This window comes from Zalophus californianus, chromosome 5 (genome assembly GCF_009762305.2).
Source record: "Zalophus californianus isolate mZalCal1 chromosome 5, mZalCal1.pri.v2, whole genome shotgun sequence".
NCBI classification, from domain to species: Eukaryota; Metazoa; Chordata; class Mammalia; order Carnivora; family Otariidae; genus Zalophus; species Zalophus californianus.
Window position 1 is genome coordinate 60,271,862 of NC_045599.1, and position 19,115 is coordinate 60,290,976.

The 19,115-nt window shown below is 40.2% G+C and overlaps 1 protein-coding gene across 1 annotated transcript in view; it reads left to right on the forward strand.

The window, feature by feature from the left end:
- CMYA5 (cardiomyopathy associated 5) overlaps positions 1–19,115 on the forward strand; it is an 88,373-nt gene that overhangs the window by 44,794 nt on the left and 24,464 nt on the right. The window contains exons 3-7 of the mRNA XM_027605718.2: positions 2,941–3,036; positions 4,432–4,665; positions 7,087–7,109; positions 11,504–11,622; positions 17,320–17,469. Of these exons, the coding sequence (XP_027461519.2) occupies positions 2,941–3,036; positions 4,432–4,665; positions 7,087–7,109; positions 11,504–11,622; positions 17,320–17,469 (622 nt within the window). The remainder of the gene's footprint in view (positions 1–2,940; positions 3,037–4,431; positions 4,666–7,086; positions 7,110–11,503; positions 11,623–17,319; positions 17,470–19,115) is intronic.

Below are 19,115 nucleotides of genomic sequence, written 5' to 3' on the forward strand. Positions count from 1 at the left end.
CCCACTGAGCAGGGAGCCCGATGCGGGGCTCGATCCCAGGATCCTGAGATCATGACCTGACCTGAAGGCAGGCACAAGCCAGCCAGGCAACGAAGCCAAATAATATTAAATTGAAAAATATGCTTTTGAGCATAAAACACAATTTATTTTCTACTATCTACACTGTCATTCTTTAGAAATACACATTTATATTACACTGAGCAATTTTATTGCAAGTTTTATAAAATATTCCATACAGTCATTTTAAATTTTGGTTTTCTCCGTATTTCCTTTGTGTATAAAATTGATATTAAAAATGGAAAACTTTTGCATTCTTTCTATGTCTATAGACTCCCAATGTTAAAATGTTAAAAAGTTAGTCACAACACATATCCTTATGCATGTTATTATAAATACTCTACTTCCCCAGAGATAATACTACAAGTAAAGCATTTAGTCTTTGAGATTCTCACGTACTTTTAGTAGCCTACTAACTGGAATTCCCACCCTTCTCTCTTCAAGCCATCCTCTAATACATTAGCCAGAATGACCTTAAAATGCAAGTATTCCCAAGAATTGAGCACTTACTATGTGCCAGGCACTGTGTTAAGTTCTTTATATATAAGATATCTTTTACTCCTCATAATAAGCCTGTCATCGTCACCAATCTGAAGATAATGAAATTGGCGCAGGTAGGTTAAGTGATTTACTCAAGGTCCTGGGAGACAGACTACGATTGGTACCCGGGTCTGTTGGATGCCCAGAGCTCATACTCTTGACTGTATATCCTTATTGCTTGGCCCAGTGCCTTGCTAATGGTGCAGTTTGCAATATGATTATTTAATTAGGTCACTGTTAAATAATTGTTAGGCTCATTTTGATTTAAAAAAAATGACAGAATGTTTTTTTCCCAGAAAATTAAAACTTCTCAATTCTCTAACATTGGTTCTGTTTCTCCAGGATGAAATTTTGTTGAAACTTTACCTGGTAAAGTTTGGGGGTAGAAGATGGAGCAATTTTTTTTTTTTTTTTTTATGAACTCTCAGGATTCTGGATGCTTTAGCACCGGTAACATGTGCTCTATTCTGTGATGACAGTTGGTTTTGTTAACTGACAACTACTGGGCACTGTCAGCAGAAAGAAGACTAGATTTTTTTCAGCTTTCTTAATGACGTTTTATTCATCTCTGAGTTTAAGAAATCAAAAAATAATTCTGTCTAAATATTATCAATTTAAAACAAATTTCAAAAGCAAGGCGATATGGCTCCTGATTTAAAACCATTTTAAAGTTTTTTGCCCCTGACCTTCTCTAAACAGTATGACCAAAAAAAAAAAGGAAAACTAGTTCACTAAAGCCAAAGAGACCAGCTTTGTTTTGCTAAATCAACTGTGAAGATTAAGAGTTGGTTGGCAGGGGCGCCTGGGTGGCTCAGTTGGTTAGGCGACTGCCTTCGGCTCAGGCCATGATCCTGGAGTCCCGGGATCGAGTCCCGCGTCGGGCTCCCTGCTCGGCAGGGAGTGTGCTTCTCCCTCTGACCCTCTTCCCTCTCGTGCTGTCTGTCTCTCATTCTCTCCCTCTCAAATGAATAAATAAAATCTTTAAAAAAAAAAGAGGAAAATATTTCGATCAATAATTTGAAAAAAAAAGAGTTGGTTGGCAAACTTTTAAAAATTAGAGATCAATTTAAAACGTTATAACTTGAGAATTCCCTAGCATCTTGTGAGTAGGCCATTTGTGATTATTCAGGAATTGATGGCTACGTTTATAGATCACCCAGGTCCTTACTTCTCCTCCCCTGCCATTCCCACTGTGGTGGCTTATTTTTTGTTACTTAGCTTCTTCCTTTATTCTGTCCTTCTTTCTTAGCCTTTATTGACTTCCCATTCCATGTGCTAATCATTGGGAATGAAAACAAAAAGAAGGGAAAGTGTACAGCATTGTGGGAGCACAGTGTTCTGAGAAAGGAACCTTTTGGGAGAGAGCGAAATGGTGGCGTAGGACTGGGAGGTTAGGGAAGTTGAAGTTTGGGTGACCTTCAGTAAGAGTTTTTCCAGCAATCAAGGGCACGGAGGACATTCTAAAGATAGGGAATACCACATGAAAAAGCTCGTGGGTGAGAAAGAGTTCAAGGAAAGATGGGGCTTGTGGAGAACAGGCAAGGGCTATCGAGGGAAGCCGACCCCAGGATCCTGAAGGGGCTTCCATCTGTGTAATTTCTCCATCATTCTGTGGATCGTGAACCAGGCAGCTGAAACTTTGTTATTTATGTTGTTTCTTGTTAAGTTTAGCGGGATGGATTACAGCTGGGTTGATAACTACGGCTAAGATAGCTATCATCTTCCCCCATCATCCATACATTTTCTAGTTGGCTGTCGCTTCTTGAGTGTTTTAACCCTTTCAGGGTTACTAGAACCTTTAGGTCTTTGTAGGCAGTTTTCATCATTTGGTATGCTAAACTTCTGGCCTGGTGACATTCTGATCACCTTCTCGGGGTCAGGTGATCCAGGCATATCTGAAACCGTTGGTACAACTGTGAGGAGACCATTTGGATATGTTGGACCAGCAAAAAGTCTGCAGTCTTAGAAGACAATACATAAACATCGAGGCTTTACTAAGGAGAAAGAATTCAAATCCATAGTTTACTCAAACAATATGCTTGGAACTCATCTATTCAACAAGAAGGCTTTCCTCTTGCATGAGAAACTAAACTTTCTATTGCTCTCACTCATAAACCTCCTAACTGTTCTCACTCACAAACCTCCTAATTGTTTATCATACAGAATTATCTATAGTCAGTTTAGATAAAGCAGCAAAGAAAATTTAAAGATTGATTTGTAAGTGAACATGATATAGTAAATCTCTACCAAATATACTAAATTTATAAGGAAATTAGAGCTCACTGCTTGAAGTTCTTTTCCCAGATGTCATATACTAAGCACATCTTAATTTTTTTTCTTCAGGTCCAATTAGCAGAATTTCTTGACAATTTACAAGAAAAGTCCTTGAGGATTGAAGCCTTTGTTAGTGAGATAGAATCTTTTTTTAATACCATTGAGGTAAGTTACCATATCCCTTTTACTTTGGCCTGGTTTGTTCGTGTCATCGCAAGGAAATGATTCTGGGACAGAACAATCTGAATTAGGGATTGTGTGTGCATATGTGGTTTGCCATTGTTGGTTTTGTTCCATTAAAAATGAAGGTCTCTAAAGTCTTCCATCTGTGTCATCAGTGAAACTACCTCCTTTCTAAGGATAAACGACTTGCCCTTAAAAAGATATGCCCATTTATCGGGTGCTTACTATGATAGGGCAAATGCTTTGCATGATTTATCCAATTTAATCCTTACAATAACCATACAAGACAGGTGTTATCAATACTGTTCCTGTTTTCTAGGTAAGAAACTGAGAGTTAAGTATCTTACCCAAGGTCATAGTAGGTTGAGAGCCAAAATTTGAATTGATCTGAATTCTTATTTGCTCCACCATCCTGTCCTTTACCGACTAGCTCTGCAGAAATGCTCAAAGCCACTGCCAAGTGTCCCATGCCCAGGACAAATGAGTGTCTCTCATGGTACCCCTGCCTTTAATGAGTTCATGCCCTCCTAGCTGCTGGCCCCTGCTCCCTCCGCAGTGAAGGGAGGCGGGGGGCAGTGCTCCAACCATATGCAGAGATGGCCCAGGCATCCTCACGTGGTCAGTCAGGAGTGGCGGAGGGGGCCCCGGCAGAAGGCTGGTGCACAGTTTCCCTAACACTAGGGCCGCTCTGTGTCCTAGTTCGCTTGAGAGGGGTCTGCGCAACTCCTGTTGTAGATCAGGTAACACCCGCTAATTATTTCTAGTACCCCCCCACCAAATATCTGTTGGAGTGAGAACGGCGAGGCATCTGGATTTGTCCAGGTGGGCAATACAGTTTCTCTTACTGTGGTGGAGAGTGCCCCTTCCCTGGAGAGCTTGTGGATGTAGCATCCCGTCCAGTATCCTGCTGCTCCCTTCCTCACTCTGTGATTTTCATGGAGTGGCGAAATGGCCTGAAACCCTCTCCACCTCCTCCGCCATACTTCCAGCCAGGACAAATGAAGGCCAGGGACCTTCATTCACTGTGATGCCATTTTCAAGTTTTATCCTGTGCGAATGTAAGTGGGCAAGTCTTCCATACAAATCTCTTGTGTGTGTGTGTTTCCTTAACTAAATCCTTCTCGATAATACTCTTATGGTGAACTTTACTGCAAAGCTAACTATGGCCAAGAGGGTTGGTGGGTTGGAAACTTAGACTGTGCCCATAATCTTTGATTCTCTTACCAGGACACCAGAGGCCAATTATTTGAAAGGGTGGTGTTTCTCTTAAGAGAAAAGAAAAGAAGAAAAGACATGAAAACAAGACTTCTTGTTTCATTCAGACTTGAGTTGTTGGGTTTTTTTTTTTTTTTTGGCTTTGTTTTATTTGTATTTTAGGAAAACTGTAGTAAAAACGAGAAAAAGCTAGAAGAACAGAATGAGGAGATGATGAAGAAGGTTTTAGCACAGTATGACGAGAAGGCCCAGAGCTTTGAGGAAGTGAAGAAAAGGAAGATGGAGTTCCTGCATGACCAGATGGTCCACTTTCTGCAGAGCATGGACACGGCCAAGGACACCTTGGAGAGCATCGTGAGAGAAGCAGAGGAGCTTGACGAGACCGTTTTCCTGACTGTAAGCACCAGTTCAAATGGGCCCAGAACTCTGCATCTGCTATCCTTACCCAAGTCTACTTTTTAGAATTCACCTTTCAGTATTCCCCAAGATCACTTTTTTAAAGATTTTTTTATTTATTTGACAGAGAGAGAAACAGCAAGAGAGGGAACACAAGCAGGGGGAGTGGGAGAGGGAGAAGCAGGGGGAGTGGGAGAGGGAGAAGCAGACTTCCCGCCGAGCAGGGAGCCCGATGCGGGGCTCGATCCCAGGACCCTGGGACCATGACCTGAGCCGAAGGCAGACGCTTAATGACTGAGCCACCCAGGTGCCCCTTCCCCAAGATCATTTATAGTTTTGTGCGGGGTTTATATAATTCTGATACTTAATAATGATTAGGGCATGCCTGATACCTGTGGGAAAGCCCGAGAAAAATAAATCCTCAAAGTCTTTTTTTTTTTTAAGATTTTATTTATTTATTTGTCAGAAAGAGAGAGAGTGAGCACAAGCGGCGGGGGAGCAGCAGGCCAAGGGAGAAGCAGACTCCCCACAGAGCAGGGAGCCCCATGAGGGACTCGATCCCAGGACCCTAGGATCATGACCTGAGCCGAAGGCAGACACCTAACCGAATGAGCCACCCAGGTGCCCCAAATTCTTAAAGTCTTAACAGACAGATCTAGCTGAAGGGACCCATGGAAGTCAGGTCACAGCATCATCCATTCACTCTGTCACGCGGATTGGTCACCTTCTAAGACGGAAGGAAAGAAGCCTGAAAACCTTACTCATGCCGTGCTTTCCCTTTGGGTACCAGCCTCATCTCCCAGTGCCTGGCATCCTCACGCTGGCCTCGGGACCTGTCATCCCCACCCCTACTCCCTCATCTGAGGTGACTTCTCAGAGGGACCATTCCCTCTGGGCTTCAGCAGGTGGCTGAGGGTAACATTCCAGTACACTTGCAGCATGCGAAAGAATGACGTAATGTGATGCCTCTTTCAGGTAAACACATCGATGTTTTTATAAGAGTCTCACTGGGGACCAGATTCCCTAATTCAAACAAATACCTTGTGGACTGAGATTCCCCTGGGTGATCCTCAAATTGTACCACAGAGGCAGCTCTTTGCTCTCCTAATTCCCTAGGACATTCAGTAAGATACTGGTTCTCCGTGGAACCAGGATTAACCAGGAGTAGTGTAGGCCAATCCCACACCTAATTGTCAAACTGGAGGAAAGCACCATCTTATGATGAGCGGGGACCTCCCTTTCAAAGTTCCCCAGTCCCCCCAGCTCTCTAGTAAAGTCTGGGGATAGAGCAAGGCAAAATGGAATAATGTTAGGCTTTTGATTTGGGCATACTTCCAGCCAGGACAAATCTGAGTGAGGTGGACATGACATCCTCAAGAGAGAATGAAAATCATTCAGCTGCTTTATGTTTAAGGCAAAGCTTTGGTCTTTTAAAATTAGGTACCTCGTGGGGTGCCTGGGTGGCTCAGTTGTTAGGCAGTCGTCTGCCTTCGGCTCAGGTCATGATCCCAGGGTTCTGGGATGGAGTCCCACATCGGCTCCTTGCTCAGCAGGGAGCCTGCTTCTGCCGCTCCCTCTGCTCCTTCTCCCTCTGTGTCAAATAAATAAATAAAATCTTGGGACGCCTGGGTGGCTTAGTCGTTAAGTATCTGCCTTTGGCTCAGGTCATGATCCCAGGGTCCTGGGATCGAGCCCCGCCTCGGGCTCCCTGCTCCGCGGGAAGCCTGCTTCTCCCTCTCCCACTCCCCCTGCTTGTGTTCCCTCTCTCGCTGTGTCTCTGTCAAATAAATAAATAAAACCTTAAAAAAAAATTAGACACCTCTCGTGAAGTATAACATTAATGAGGTTCTTTGTGTTCCCTAAGAACCTTGCCTTTGTTTGATAAGAATTTTTCTCTCTAGGACCAATTGTAAAAAAGAAAGCATTTTTTTTTTTTTTCTGCTTAGAAAAGTAATATGTATCCATTTTAGAAAATTTGGAAAATACAGAAAAGCACAGAGAAGGTGTTACCCAGAGATAACTACTGATTACATTTTAGGTATTTACCCCACATTGAACAAATGCAAGTCCTTTTTCTTGCTTTGGAGAATTCTATTCTGGAAGCTAAGCTTCCTGTTAATGAGTAGAGAGGAGCAGCGTAAGAATTCATGGCTGGCTTTGCTTATCATAGAGAGTAGAGCAGAACTGGGAACTAAAGCCCCCTCCATTCCTGCCCAGTCCCCCTACCCCTTCTGAGCACTGATTTCCTTCCAGAAAGGGGCTGTAGCCTTCCAGAAAGAAACAGCCTCAGGGAAGCTAAAAAGTTACCTTTAGAACATGCATAATCTTAACACTCTTAGTTGGTTTCTCTTTTTGTTGTTAATTAGTCTCTCTCTTTCTCTCTCCCTCTCTCTCTCTCTCCCCTTTTCATTCCCTCATAAGTCGTTTGAGGAAATCAATGAAAGGTATATAAAACATGGCACAATGTAGTGGCGACTGAGAATAGCATGACTGTATGCTTTATTTTTAATATTTTGATGCTTTCTAGAAAATGAGCTGCCAATTAAAAAAATACATACATTTACTGAGCTACTGAATTTTCACTTTTAGACACTGTGCTTTTAAAAGCTAAACGACAGCTTTGAAAGAAAATTGCATGTGCTTTAGTTAAGTAACAATTATCATAATGTAGATTTTTAACTGCTTCCTTTAGATGTGTTCTGTATTTTCAGCCTAATCTGGACCATCTTTCTTGTCATTGCGTACAGAATACTGCGTAGATACTTCGACTTATTGGTTAAATATGAGCATTTGAAAGAATCATTTTTGCTTTGAGTAATTTTATGACTTATGTAATCTTAATGGAATGTTCCCTCATTTTCTCTTCAAAAGATAGGCATGCATTTATCTTTCTGCTCAGCTCATCTAAATGAACCTTCCTCTTTTGATTATGTTTTGTCTTTGTTGCTGTTGTTAACACTCAATCTAAGGGAAATTTGTCATTATCTTAAAAGGCAAAACACTCAACAAGAAACTAGGAAATGTTGTCTGTAAAAACACATACCATCAGATCTATATTTATCTTTTGGAGCATCTGATACTGAACTGCTCATACTGATCTGATACATTTTCCCTTTTGCCTCAGGGCAAGACCTGAGGTCCTTCCTACCAGTGGAGCCTAATTGTTCTTATCATTTTTACCCGTTTCATGTAAATTTTAAAACTATAAATTGTAAAATTATAAAACTGCGAGTTTACTTCGGTGCCACATTGCAAGAGAGCATAAAGCAAAATAAAAAATTTGTATTTGTGGTATACTAAAATATAGAAACCTGATTTATTTTATTTTATTTTTTGTTTTTTTAGATAATGAAAACTGCACAGATAAATCCTGTTTACCTTTAAAAACAATCTATTCAACAGAATATTGCTAATAAGTTTTAAGAAAAAAACTCGTTTAATATTGACATTAATCAATAAAGATTTCATTACAGTGGCTCTCTTATAAATCAGTTACCCAGGGAAAAGTGCTGACATCTGAGTCTTACCTCTTGAGATTCCAGTTTAATTGGTCTGGGGGATGGCCTGGGCATCCTTAAAGCTTCTGAGGTGATTTTAATGGGCAGACAGGGTTGAGGACCTCTGGTTTCTAATGGTCTATCCTTTGGCTCACTGGTTCCTCATACTGGCTGCACCTGAATTACCGGTGGGGTTGGTTAAGCCAAAGTCCCTGGAGCCTCACCCCACGTCCACCAGAGGGGAACACAAGGTGGGACCAGGGCTCTGCATGTTTACCAGTCCTCATGCAGGAGTCTGAGGCACATGAGGCAGGCCCAGAAACTCAGACCCAGGCTTTGCTCCCAGTTTTCTTTATTTTTTAAAAATTATACATTTCTCTAGGTATTACTGATTTGTATTTTCAGCTAAAAAGTATATGGATTCATAGTGCCATTTCATATATACTGGACAGTGTAGATGCATTATTTGCTTATTTGTACTTCGTCTACTCATGGAACGTACTGATTGATTGGCAGGAAAATTTGGCGAATAGAAAATTGCACATGCTTTTATCTTAAAAAAATGCTGCAGCACATTTTTATTTTTCTACACCTTAGAGTATTAACTTGCTAATATGAATTGGCATTCATTTAATTCTAAATACCATTTCTTTGGTTTCATGCTTGAACTTGTTCATCCGTGTGTCATTTTTATTATTTCATTGTCCAGTTGACAATGAATTAATTTCTGCTAACGCTGCATGCCACCTAAAGGAGAGTACACTTGGGATAACCATTATTTTTCTGTGAAGAAAAAAGACAGCAAAATTTGGAATTTGGGATTTAACGAAAGCCCTTTTAGACATGCGTGTGCACATGCACGCGCGCGCGCGCACACGCACGCACGCACACACACACACACACACACACACACACGTGGTGAAGCTTGATTGTTTCACCAAAAAGAAGGTTTTATGTCCTCAAGACAACTTCTGCCTCACAGTCTCAGTTTTATTGGTGTTCCTTTCCATGAGAAGAGCTTATTATCTAGTTCGGTTTTTTGTTTTTTTTTTTTTTTACCTTGTTTTCTTCCCCTCCCTTCGTATTATATCTCTAAAGGCAGTGCTTGTCTATTAAATGATTTTTCTCAACACTGAAAATGCTTAAATTAAGGAATGCTGTCAAGCATATTTAGACTCAATATTTGCATATTTTGAAAAACACATTTGCTTAGAAAATGCTGGGCTGTTAAAAAGGTGCATTTTTTTTTCTCGTGTTATAATAATGAAAAAGAAGGAGAGTTCCAACCATTATAGGACCTGCTTTTAAAAAGATGTTCACTTGCCCTTTCATACACTGATGTTAAAATTGAACAGATTAGTGCGTAAGGGAAGACTCAAACATTTTATTTGTGGTATCTACAAGCAGAACTTTTGTGTTTCAGAAAGTCTCCCATCTAGTCAGTGATGTGCATCGACTAGGCTTAGTATATGTAACAGTCAGCATTGTTCGTTAATTCAGAACCTATCATCTCCACCCTCTGAGCCGCCACCAAAGCCTTCCTTTAGGTCCGTGGTGTCTTCCCTCACCTAGAGCATTGTGGGCTTCTCCCAGCAGATCTCACTACACCTCTGGTCTGCATATTTGCTCTGATCCTTTCTCAGACTCTTGCCAGAATATTCTCACCTTGTGAAGACACTTCTGTGGCTCTCCTTGCCTTACAAGATAAAATGGAAATGCTTGGTGGACATGAAAGGCTCTTCACAGTCAAGCCACAAACCTCCCTTTCATTTGTTCTCTGTCTCCATTCCCCAGTTCACAAGGCAGCCCCTGGGCCCCTCTGGCCCTCAGACTTGCTGCACCCTCTCACAGCTCCATGCCTTGATTCACGCCATTTTTCTGTCTGCAACACCCTTCCTTCCTTTCCTGCCTCAGGCACTCCTACTCATTCTTTAAGACACAGCCCAAGTGTCACCTCTCTTTGATGCCCCTACTGGACCCATCTCTCCCAAATCAGATGATAGTGAGGCTTATTATTCCTAACACTAGTAAGTATAGTAGACACTCCTTAAATATTTCAGTTATATTTTATAATCTTTTCTCCTCATATTGATGAAAACATTTTACCAGACCTGAGATCCTGATAATCTCACCCAAGTGAAACTGTCCTTTACTCATTCAAAATTTGTTAAATGCCTGTTGTGTGCCAGGTAACACAGTACAATATGGTGGTGAACAAAACAAAGTCCTCTCCTGAATGAGATTATATTCTGGGGAAGTAGAAAGACAAAAACAAATAGGTTGTGATAAGTTTGAGGAAGTGAAATTTAACAGAATAAAGGGTATTAGGGACACATAGTGCTGTGTGAGTAGCGTACTCAGAGCTGGCCTCTCCGAGGAGCTGACATTTGAACAGAGATCTAGGTTAAGTGAGGAAGGAGCCATACAATATTTAGAAGAAGAAAGTTCCAACAGCAAGTACAAAGGCTTGGAGGTGGATCTGTGCCGCCCAAACCAAAAAGTCCATGCTAACGAAGCTGATGGAGTTCCTCAAAGCTGGCTTAATTGCTGGAATATAATTCTAGTCCCCTGTGAGCCAGGTGCATAGAGGAGAGCTCCTAACCAAATTTTAGGCCCCTCATGCTGAAGTGAAATGCTTTTGCAATCTCTCCTTCCCTTTTTACCTCTTTGGAATCAACCTGTTTTGTTTTAAAGCCCGGTTTGCTCCTGGATACAAATGTTAAGTGTTAGCATCCCTCCTAAGAGGGTCATGAGTATATAAAGGCTGCTGACTTATAAACTGTGGTGTGTTTAGTCTTTCAAGAATTTATAGACTTTATCCTCCTTCATTGCTGTATCCCCAGTACCCAGAGCAGTGCCTGGCACATAGTAGGTGAACATAGTTTTTGAAAGACTAAATAACTAGAAGCGTAATTGGAAGGGTTGGGAACAGCAAGGACATCAAAGAGTGTGTGAATTCCCCGACAGGTTCACAACCTTTATATCCTTCAGGAAACAAAGAAAAAAAGAATCGTTACAATTATAGTAATTTTTAGGACTAACTTTACAGATGCAAAATTGAGACTGTATAATTTGATGGCATCTAATCGGATCTGAGACTAGAGGCATGGAATTTCTAATATTAACCAGTTACACCAAAGAATCCTAAGAATAAATAGATTTTAGACCTATCTTTCTGGACTTCAAAACAGTTTAACTCCTTTTTGGATACAGTGCCTCACAAAACCCACCACCACCACTACCACCACCAACAACCACCTCATTTTAAGCCATTGTTTCTAGCTTTCATTCTGTATGTTAATAATTTCTTGACTTACGCAGAAATGTTTTCCCCCCGATAGGTTGCTTTCTGCAATGGAGAGCACTGCTTCTTTAGAGAAAATGCCTGCTGCGTTTTCACTTTTTGAACATTATGATGACAGCTCAGCAAGAAGTGACCAGATGTTAAAACAAGTGGCTGGTAGGAATTTTAAGATATGAATTCCCTCGATGAAATTTGGCAGTGTTTCCTTGTTTGTTTTGTAAAGTTTTTAAATTGAAGTATAGTTGACAATGTTATATTAGTCTCAGGTGTACAACGTAATGATTCAACAATTCTATACTGTAAGCTGTGCTCACCAGGGTAAGTGGAGTTACCATCTGTCATCATACAGCGTTATTACAATGTTATTGACCCTGTCCCCTACGCTGTACTTCTCATCTCCGTGACTTACTGATTTTATAACTGGAAGTCTCTACCTCTTAATCCCCTTCACCTGTTTCACCCACCCCTCAAGCCCCCTCCCCTCTGGCAACCACCAATTTGTTCTCTGTATTTATGATTCTGTTTCTGTTTGTGTTTGCTTGTTTGCTTGTTCTGTTTTTTAGATTCCACACATAAGTGAAATCATATGGTATTTGTCTTTTTCTGACTTATTTCATTTAGCATAATACCTCCTAGGTCCATCCATGTTGATGCAAATGGAAAGATTTTGCTTGTGCCCAGTGGTGGAATTCCTGGATTATATGGTATTTCTGTTTTTGATTTTTTGAGGAACCTCCATACTGTTTTCCACAGTGGCTGCACCCACTTACATTCCCACCGACAGTGCACTCCAATATCTACACTCTCCACATTCTCGCCAATATTTGTTTTTTCTCTTTCCTTTTTGATACTAGCCATTCTGACAGGTGTAAGGTGATGTCTTGTTCTGGTTTTGATTTGCATTTCCCTGTTGATGAATGATGTTGAGCATCTTTTCATGTATCTGTTGGCCATCTGGATGTCTTCTTTGGAAAAACTATTCATGTCCTCTGCTCATTTTTTAATTGAATGATTTGTGTTTTTTGATGTTGAATTGTTGTAAGTGCTTTATATGTTTTGGATATTAACGCCTTAGATACATCATTTGCAAATATCTTCTCCCATTCTGCAGATTGCCTATTTGTTTTGTTACTTGTTTCCATCACTGGGCAAAGGCTTTTTATTTTGGTATAATCCCAGTAGTTTATTTTTGCTTTTGTTTCCCTTGTAAAGTTTTTGTATGTAAGGAGCTATAACCGGAAAAAACTCTTAGTTGTAAAAATTTAAAGCTAGATTCTGAATCAAAGCATAAGACTAGCATACCATTTCAGTTATAATCTGCATTTCCATTTGAAGCTCTGTGACTGTCCTGGGATATCGAGGAGATAGGAGGAGGTAGCAATGCAACAAAAGGGTCCCATCTTTTTTCTCTCTTTGTAAAATAGGATTTCTCTCTCTGTCTTCGAGAGATTGTTTGTTTCGTACCAGCAGTCAGATATAGAAGGAAAAATAAATCAAATATTTTCATATGTGTTGAACAGATTTTTCTTTATGAGTGGTTTTTCCCTCTTCAGCTGAGTCCACCCTCCACCCCCCCCCCCCCCCCCCCCCCCGCTTTTTTCATACTAAACAGATTAGCTTAGAGAACTAACAACTCAGCATCATGCTCTGTGGCCAGGAGCCTCCTACTCAGCTGTCAGAAGCATCCTGCCGGCTCTTCAAAATATTTTTTAAAGTGCTATTTTAACAAACAAGACAATGAAACTTATTTAGATTTCTCAAAAGCTGCTGTGTTTCAGTGAAGTTATCAAGTTTCACTTACTGTAAAATGTACTCAGATATCTTCCTTAAAAGATACTATATTCTTTCCAAACCACCCTAAAGACGGCTGCTATTTTTACATCGACAATTAATTTTCATTCCTGTAGGAAGAATTTTAGTTTGGTAAAAGGCTTTTCAGGGGTCTTTTAAAAAAGACCCCCAAAACCCACCAACCTTATAGAAAGTGAAAAATTCAGTCATTTATCATAAGAGATTTTCTCTATAAATATGTTAAAACCAAAGGGTGTTTTTTGTAATGTCTTTAAATCGAGAGGTGATTGGAAACTAAGAAATTCTGATTAACAGAGTAGGTTGTTTGCTTCTAAGGGATTCATTGTATGCTGCTGTTCATTTAGAAGGATATTCTTTTGAATATCTGACCGACAAAAGGAGAGGACATTTTATATATTTAAGAGGACACAGAATTAAATTGTCACAAAGTGTTAATGATTCATTCAGAAAGCGGGTGCTTGGGACTCCCGGGAGTTCCGAGCCGTTTATAGGGAGACTGATTTCTGTGAGGCAAAGCCGCACATGGTATGGCTGCTTCATGGGATTGGAGCCCGGGGGTGTTGACTTATTGCTAAATAGTTTCTGTTCATTTTTGACCGGTGATGGTCAAATATATAAAAATATATATAAAATATATAAAAAAATATCTCAGATATAAAATCCTCACTGGGTACCTGAAAAGTTAATCCGATCACTGCCTAAACCAATCAGAAATTCTAAGGAAAGGATGTGACTTTTCTGCTGAGGCACGGAACAGCCCCTAGCATCTATTTCACACGCATATGCCGCTGGGCGCTGGGGACACTGCAGCATATCTTTTGATCCAATCTCGCGACAAGCCTAGGAGGTAGGTTTTGTTATTCCCATCTGACAGGTGAGGAAACAGAGGGAACAGAAAAATGTCTCCTATAATGCTCTAGATATACAGCTACTTGTGCCGTGTGGGGGGTGGGGTGGGGAGCAGTTTGGCCTCAGGGTCTCTGCACTTGAACCACTGCCCCACCACAGAGAGGCAGAGTGCCTTGCCCTGAAAGGAGGGATAACCAGAGATTAGTAACATCCAAGGCTTCCTTGACTCTGGCTCCTAGGGACTTTTTTTTTTTTTTTTAATTGTGGTAAAATACACATAACATAAATTTACCATCTTAACCACTTTGAGGTGTATAGTTCAGTAGTGTTAAGTGTATTCACATTCTCGCACAACCATCACCAGTAGCCATCTCCCAAATTCTTTTCATCCTGCAAAACTGAAACTCTGTACCTGTTGAACAACACCTCCCCATTCCCCCCGGCTCCCCAGCCTCCGGCAACCACCATTCCACTTCCTGTCTCTATGAATTTAACTACTCTCCGTCCCTCCTGTAAGTGGAGTCATACGGTATTTGTCTCTTTGTGACTGATTCATTTCACTTAGCATCACGTCCTCAAGGTTCATGCATGTTGTGGCATGCGTCACAATGTCCTTCCTTTGCTTTTCTGTTTTTTCCCTCCTTTTTCAAGGCTGAATAATATCTTATTGTATGTCTATACTGCATTTTGTTTATCTGTTCACCCACTGATATCTACTTGGGTTGCTTCCACATTCTGGCTGTTGTGAATCATGCTGCTCTTCTGGGAACAGCTAGATGGAGTGGAAATCTATGTGGCCACACAGGAGCTAAAGTCCAAGTTGATCTGACGCTTACCTGAGTGTGACAGCTCTTTATGGGCACACGTCATCAGGTAGAGGAAATCCATGGTGTGATTTCTCTGTCCAATTCCTTAGCCTCCCATAAAGAAGCCTTAAAATCCCATTTTGTATTTTTTTGGCATTACTCCTTTGCAAGTTTATTCCTATAGAAGTGTAAACAGAGTTGCTAACATATGAAATCTGAGTCCCTGATATCCTGCCACACAGGAACTGTAAATCTAGCCATTATCGTTGGATTGCATCTATGGAATATTCTTATTCTCCTTTTAATTTTAGAATACTTTGAAAAGTAAAAATGTTTCCTGTTTTTGAAAAGAGATGTTTTAACTGGGGGGAATTTTGAGGGAAGGAGCACATGAGGTACAAAATCATTCCTAGCCCACATGCTTTGCTTAATTCCCTACAACCACTTCTTTCTTAAAATTTGGTGATTTGTTGGGGGAGTAAATATCCCCTTTTAAGTTTGTTAAGCTACCTAAGAGAGAGAGAGAGATTTTTGAAAACATGTTGCCATTTTTAAAAGCAGATATAGCTCAATGTAAAATTCATAGGAAAAAAGAAAGGGAGATTTTCATCATTCATGCCTCAAGGAGTTTGGCACCGTTTCAAAGACGATTGACAATAGTTGAAGCATTCTGCCTGGCTCTTCAGTAAACCTGGGCAGCATGAAAATTTACTGAACTACATTTATCTGGGTGGACTCCTTTAGAATGTGACACTGATATCCTGCCGGGAAGACAAATAGGAAAGTTAAAGACAGTGTGAGGGTCTCTGAACCATTATCATTCATTGGGGAGGTGCTCTGACAGGCAAGCTTCTGAGGTTATTGAGCAGCCGGCTCAGCATGTCTTCCCTCTGCAGTCCCTCTGTGATTTACCAGATGATGGATCCCCAGTTCAACTCCCATCTTCACGGGCTTCCTGCCTTCTCTCCATTTTCTGTGCTCCTTCCAAAGCCGTTTTGCCTTTTGAAACTTTAGCACTGTTTGTGTGTCAGACAATCTGCTAAGCACTTAACGTACATATGCTGCTTACAACAAACCTGGGAGGAAACGGCATTATTATTATTATTATTGTTTTCCCATTTCAAAGATGGGGAAACTGAGGCTAAGCTAACACAGCTAGTAAGTGGGGGATCTGGCATTTAACCTCAGACTGGTGTCTCTGCTTTGAAGCCTATGAACTTGACCACTCTCTTATCCTGCTTTTCATTAACTCTGTATTTCCTTAGCTCCTTATCGAATCTTTTCAATTTGCCTCTTTTTGTTCCATTCTTTAGATGCATTTTTTCTTTTTTCTTTTTTTTTTTTACCTTCTTGTTGAAATAACCTTTGTTTTCTTTTCCTTCAATGTTGACTTTTCATAAAGTAATCTCATAAAATTTGGCCCATAGTATTTCAGTAAGCTTATCTCTCAGGAAATGTTGACTGGAAAAAATAACCACAAAAGCAAATTTAAAAGCATGACATCTTTTCAACTATAGGAATAACCTTTTCCTCTAATTTGTAAAATATGTTCAATCCTTTTGTATCTCAATAATTTTGGAAGAGAGTTGCATAAGAACTTGATTTATGGCGTTGTATGTACAATTAAGGTTCAATATGCATAAACTTTAAAAATCTCTATGAAAACACTTGAGAATATTGTCTGAATTTAAAATTCAGAAAAATAGAGTTATATTAGATATCTAAACCTTACCTTTGCATCAGTTAATAGGGTACTTTTTCTCTTATGTAGTTTTTATATTTTGTTTAATTTTTTAAAAATGTGTTGGTAGAGTCATGTTAAAAAGAGAAAGTGGCATAGTAATTTCAGAAAGTGTATTTTGATATTTTTTATTCATACCAGTCTTTTTTCAGCTTTGATGATGTAGCAAATGGATCTGAAAGGGTTTTATTTGTCTCTGTTCTGGATATAGACCCTATTTATGTAGAAGGAAACAACAGTGGTTATGTAGCAAAGCAACTCATTTTCATTTGGAAAGAAAACCAAATCATTTGATGCATCTTCTTGCCTGTATATAAGTTTGTTACTCTGAATATAGGACTACAGAAGATTATTATCAAGTGATGACAGTTTGGGATCTATGTTTATTTCTCTGTGTCTATAGGCACGTCTATACAAATGCATAAAAAACATTTTGGAGGGACATACACTCAAATGTCACAGTGGTTGCCTTCAGTGAATATGCTTGAGTGGGTGTTGTTGAGAACAAGGGAGCCCTTCCACATTTACTCCATGTATTTCTGTATTGTTTGAAGTTTTTTCAACGAGCTTAAGTGACTTGAGCATAATGAAAAAGAATCAATGAGTAAAAAGCATTAGCAATAATCAATCTTGCTTTTATTCCAGTTCCACAGCCTCCTAGATTAGAACCTCAGGAGGCAAATTCTGCCACCAGCACCACAATTGCAGTTTATTGGAGCATGAACAAGGAAGATGTCATTGATTCATTCCAGGTTTACTGCATGGAGGAGCCACAGGATGACCAAGAAATAAATGGTAGGATTGCTAACACAAATACAGATGCATGTCAACATTTCTGTAACTTAATATGAAGTATTTAAAGATATCCATATTATGACTCATTCCACAAAGCATTTATAGCACATATAAAAACAACAACAAACCAACAACCATATAAGCAAACATAAAACACATAAGCAGAAATTGGAAATCAGAATCAAGGAAAAGAAAATGCATACATATCATAAGGGTCAACATGAATATTGTAATTGAGATTCAGATTTGGCTTTGAGCTCTCAGGATAACAGGAACAGCTAAGATATTCTCATTTCCAGAAAGGAGCACTTCAGGGAGAACAAGTCTCCATCAGTGCTTGAGTCTAAAGGAAAGTATAATACGTACCAATTTGCAGAAGAGAAATGAGCTGTATACAAGACAGTGTCCTCCAAAATAACTTTTTTTTTTAAGATTTTATTTATTTATTTGACAGAGAGATAGAGAGCACAAGTAGGCCAAACAGCAGGCAGAGGGAGAGGGAGAAGCAGGCTCACCGCTGAGCAGGAAGCTGGATGCAGGCCTCGATCCCAGGACTCTGGGATCATGACCAGAGCCGAAGGCAGCCGTCCAACCGACTGATCCACCCAGGCGCCCCCCTCCAAAATAATTTTAACGCAAATGCAGTATTGGATGTCATGGCTGGCGGTTTCTCAGATCCACCTTGATAAAAGCTGCAAACAAACCATAAAGGTTAATTCAGGGTTCACAATTCTCAAGGCATGGGCCTCAGTATGTGTAGTCTCCTTGTGTCTCCAATTCATATGCAGATAGAAGTGAAAGTGATTAGTAGGGTGAATGTATGACACATATTTAGTTGAGCCTCTGTAAATATCTCTCTGTTCAGTAGGACTTCTAATGAGACCTAGAAGCCAAACACTTGGAGTTTGTACTTCCTGATGAATCAGAGCTGGTGTGCTGGCATTTTATATTGCTTGTTGAAGACAAACCCACATATTTTGGAAACCCAATGAGCATGTGACAGGATGGACATGGCATTACAAAACTCAGGAGCCCAATTTGTCATGAGGAACAAATTATAATATAGTTCGCTGTTACCAAGATTTAAGTCTTTTGAGATGTCATATGATACTTATTTAAATTAGGAAAAGGTAAAAAAAAAAAAAAGCAACCATAGGCATAGTGTAAAGTTGGCTAAGTTTGTCTATTAAGGACTGCTTATTTTCCTGGCGATGTGATCATATATCTGTCACAACACAAGGTGAGTGTTATTATCCCCATGTGCAAATAAGGAAACTGATGGGAGGTTAAGTAATTTGCCCATGGCCACACAACTTATACATCATGGGGGTAGGATTCAAGCACAAACCTTTGAGACTCCACAGCTTATGTTTTGGTTTGCTTGTTTCTGTTTGTTTTGTTATAGCATGCTTCTTCCTCCTCAATATCTAGCTGTAGAGGTCATGGAACTGTGTGGCTCTCCATGACTCCTCTTAACAGCAATTTATCGCTGGAGTGTTTTCTTTGAAGCGCTTCAGCTCCTCCCCACCCCCAGCCCCTAAACACTTAACGTGTCCTGTGTCTCATTCATTCGACACCTTGAAATCCACTGATGCCAGTTAGCTAATCCAGTGATCTATACTGGGATACCGTGCTATGTGTGGGGT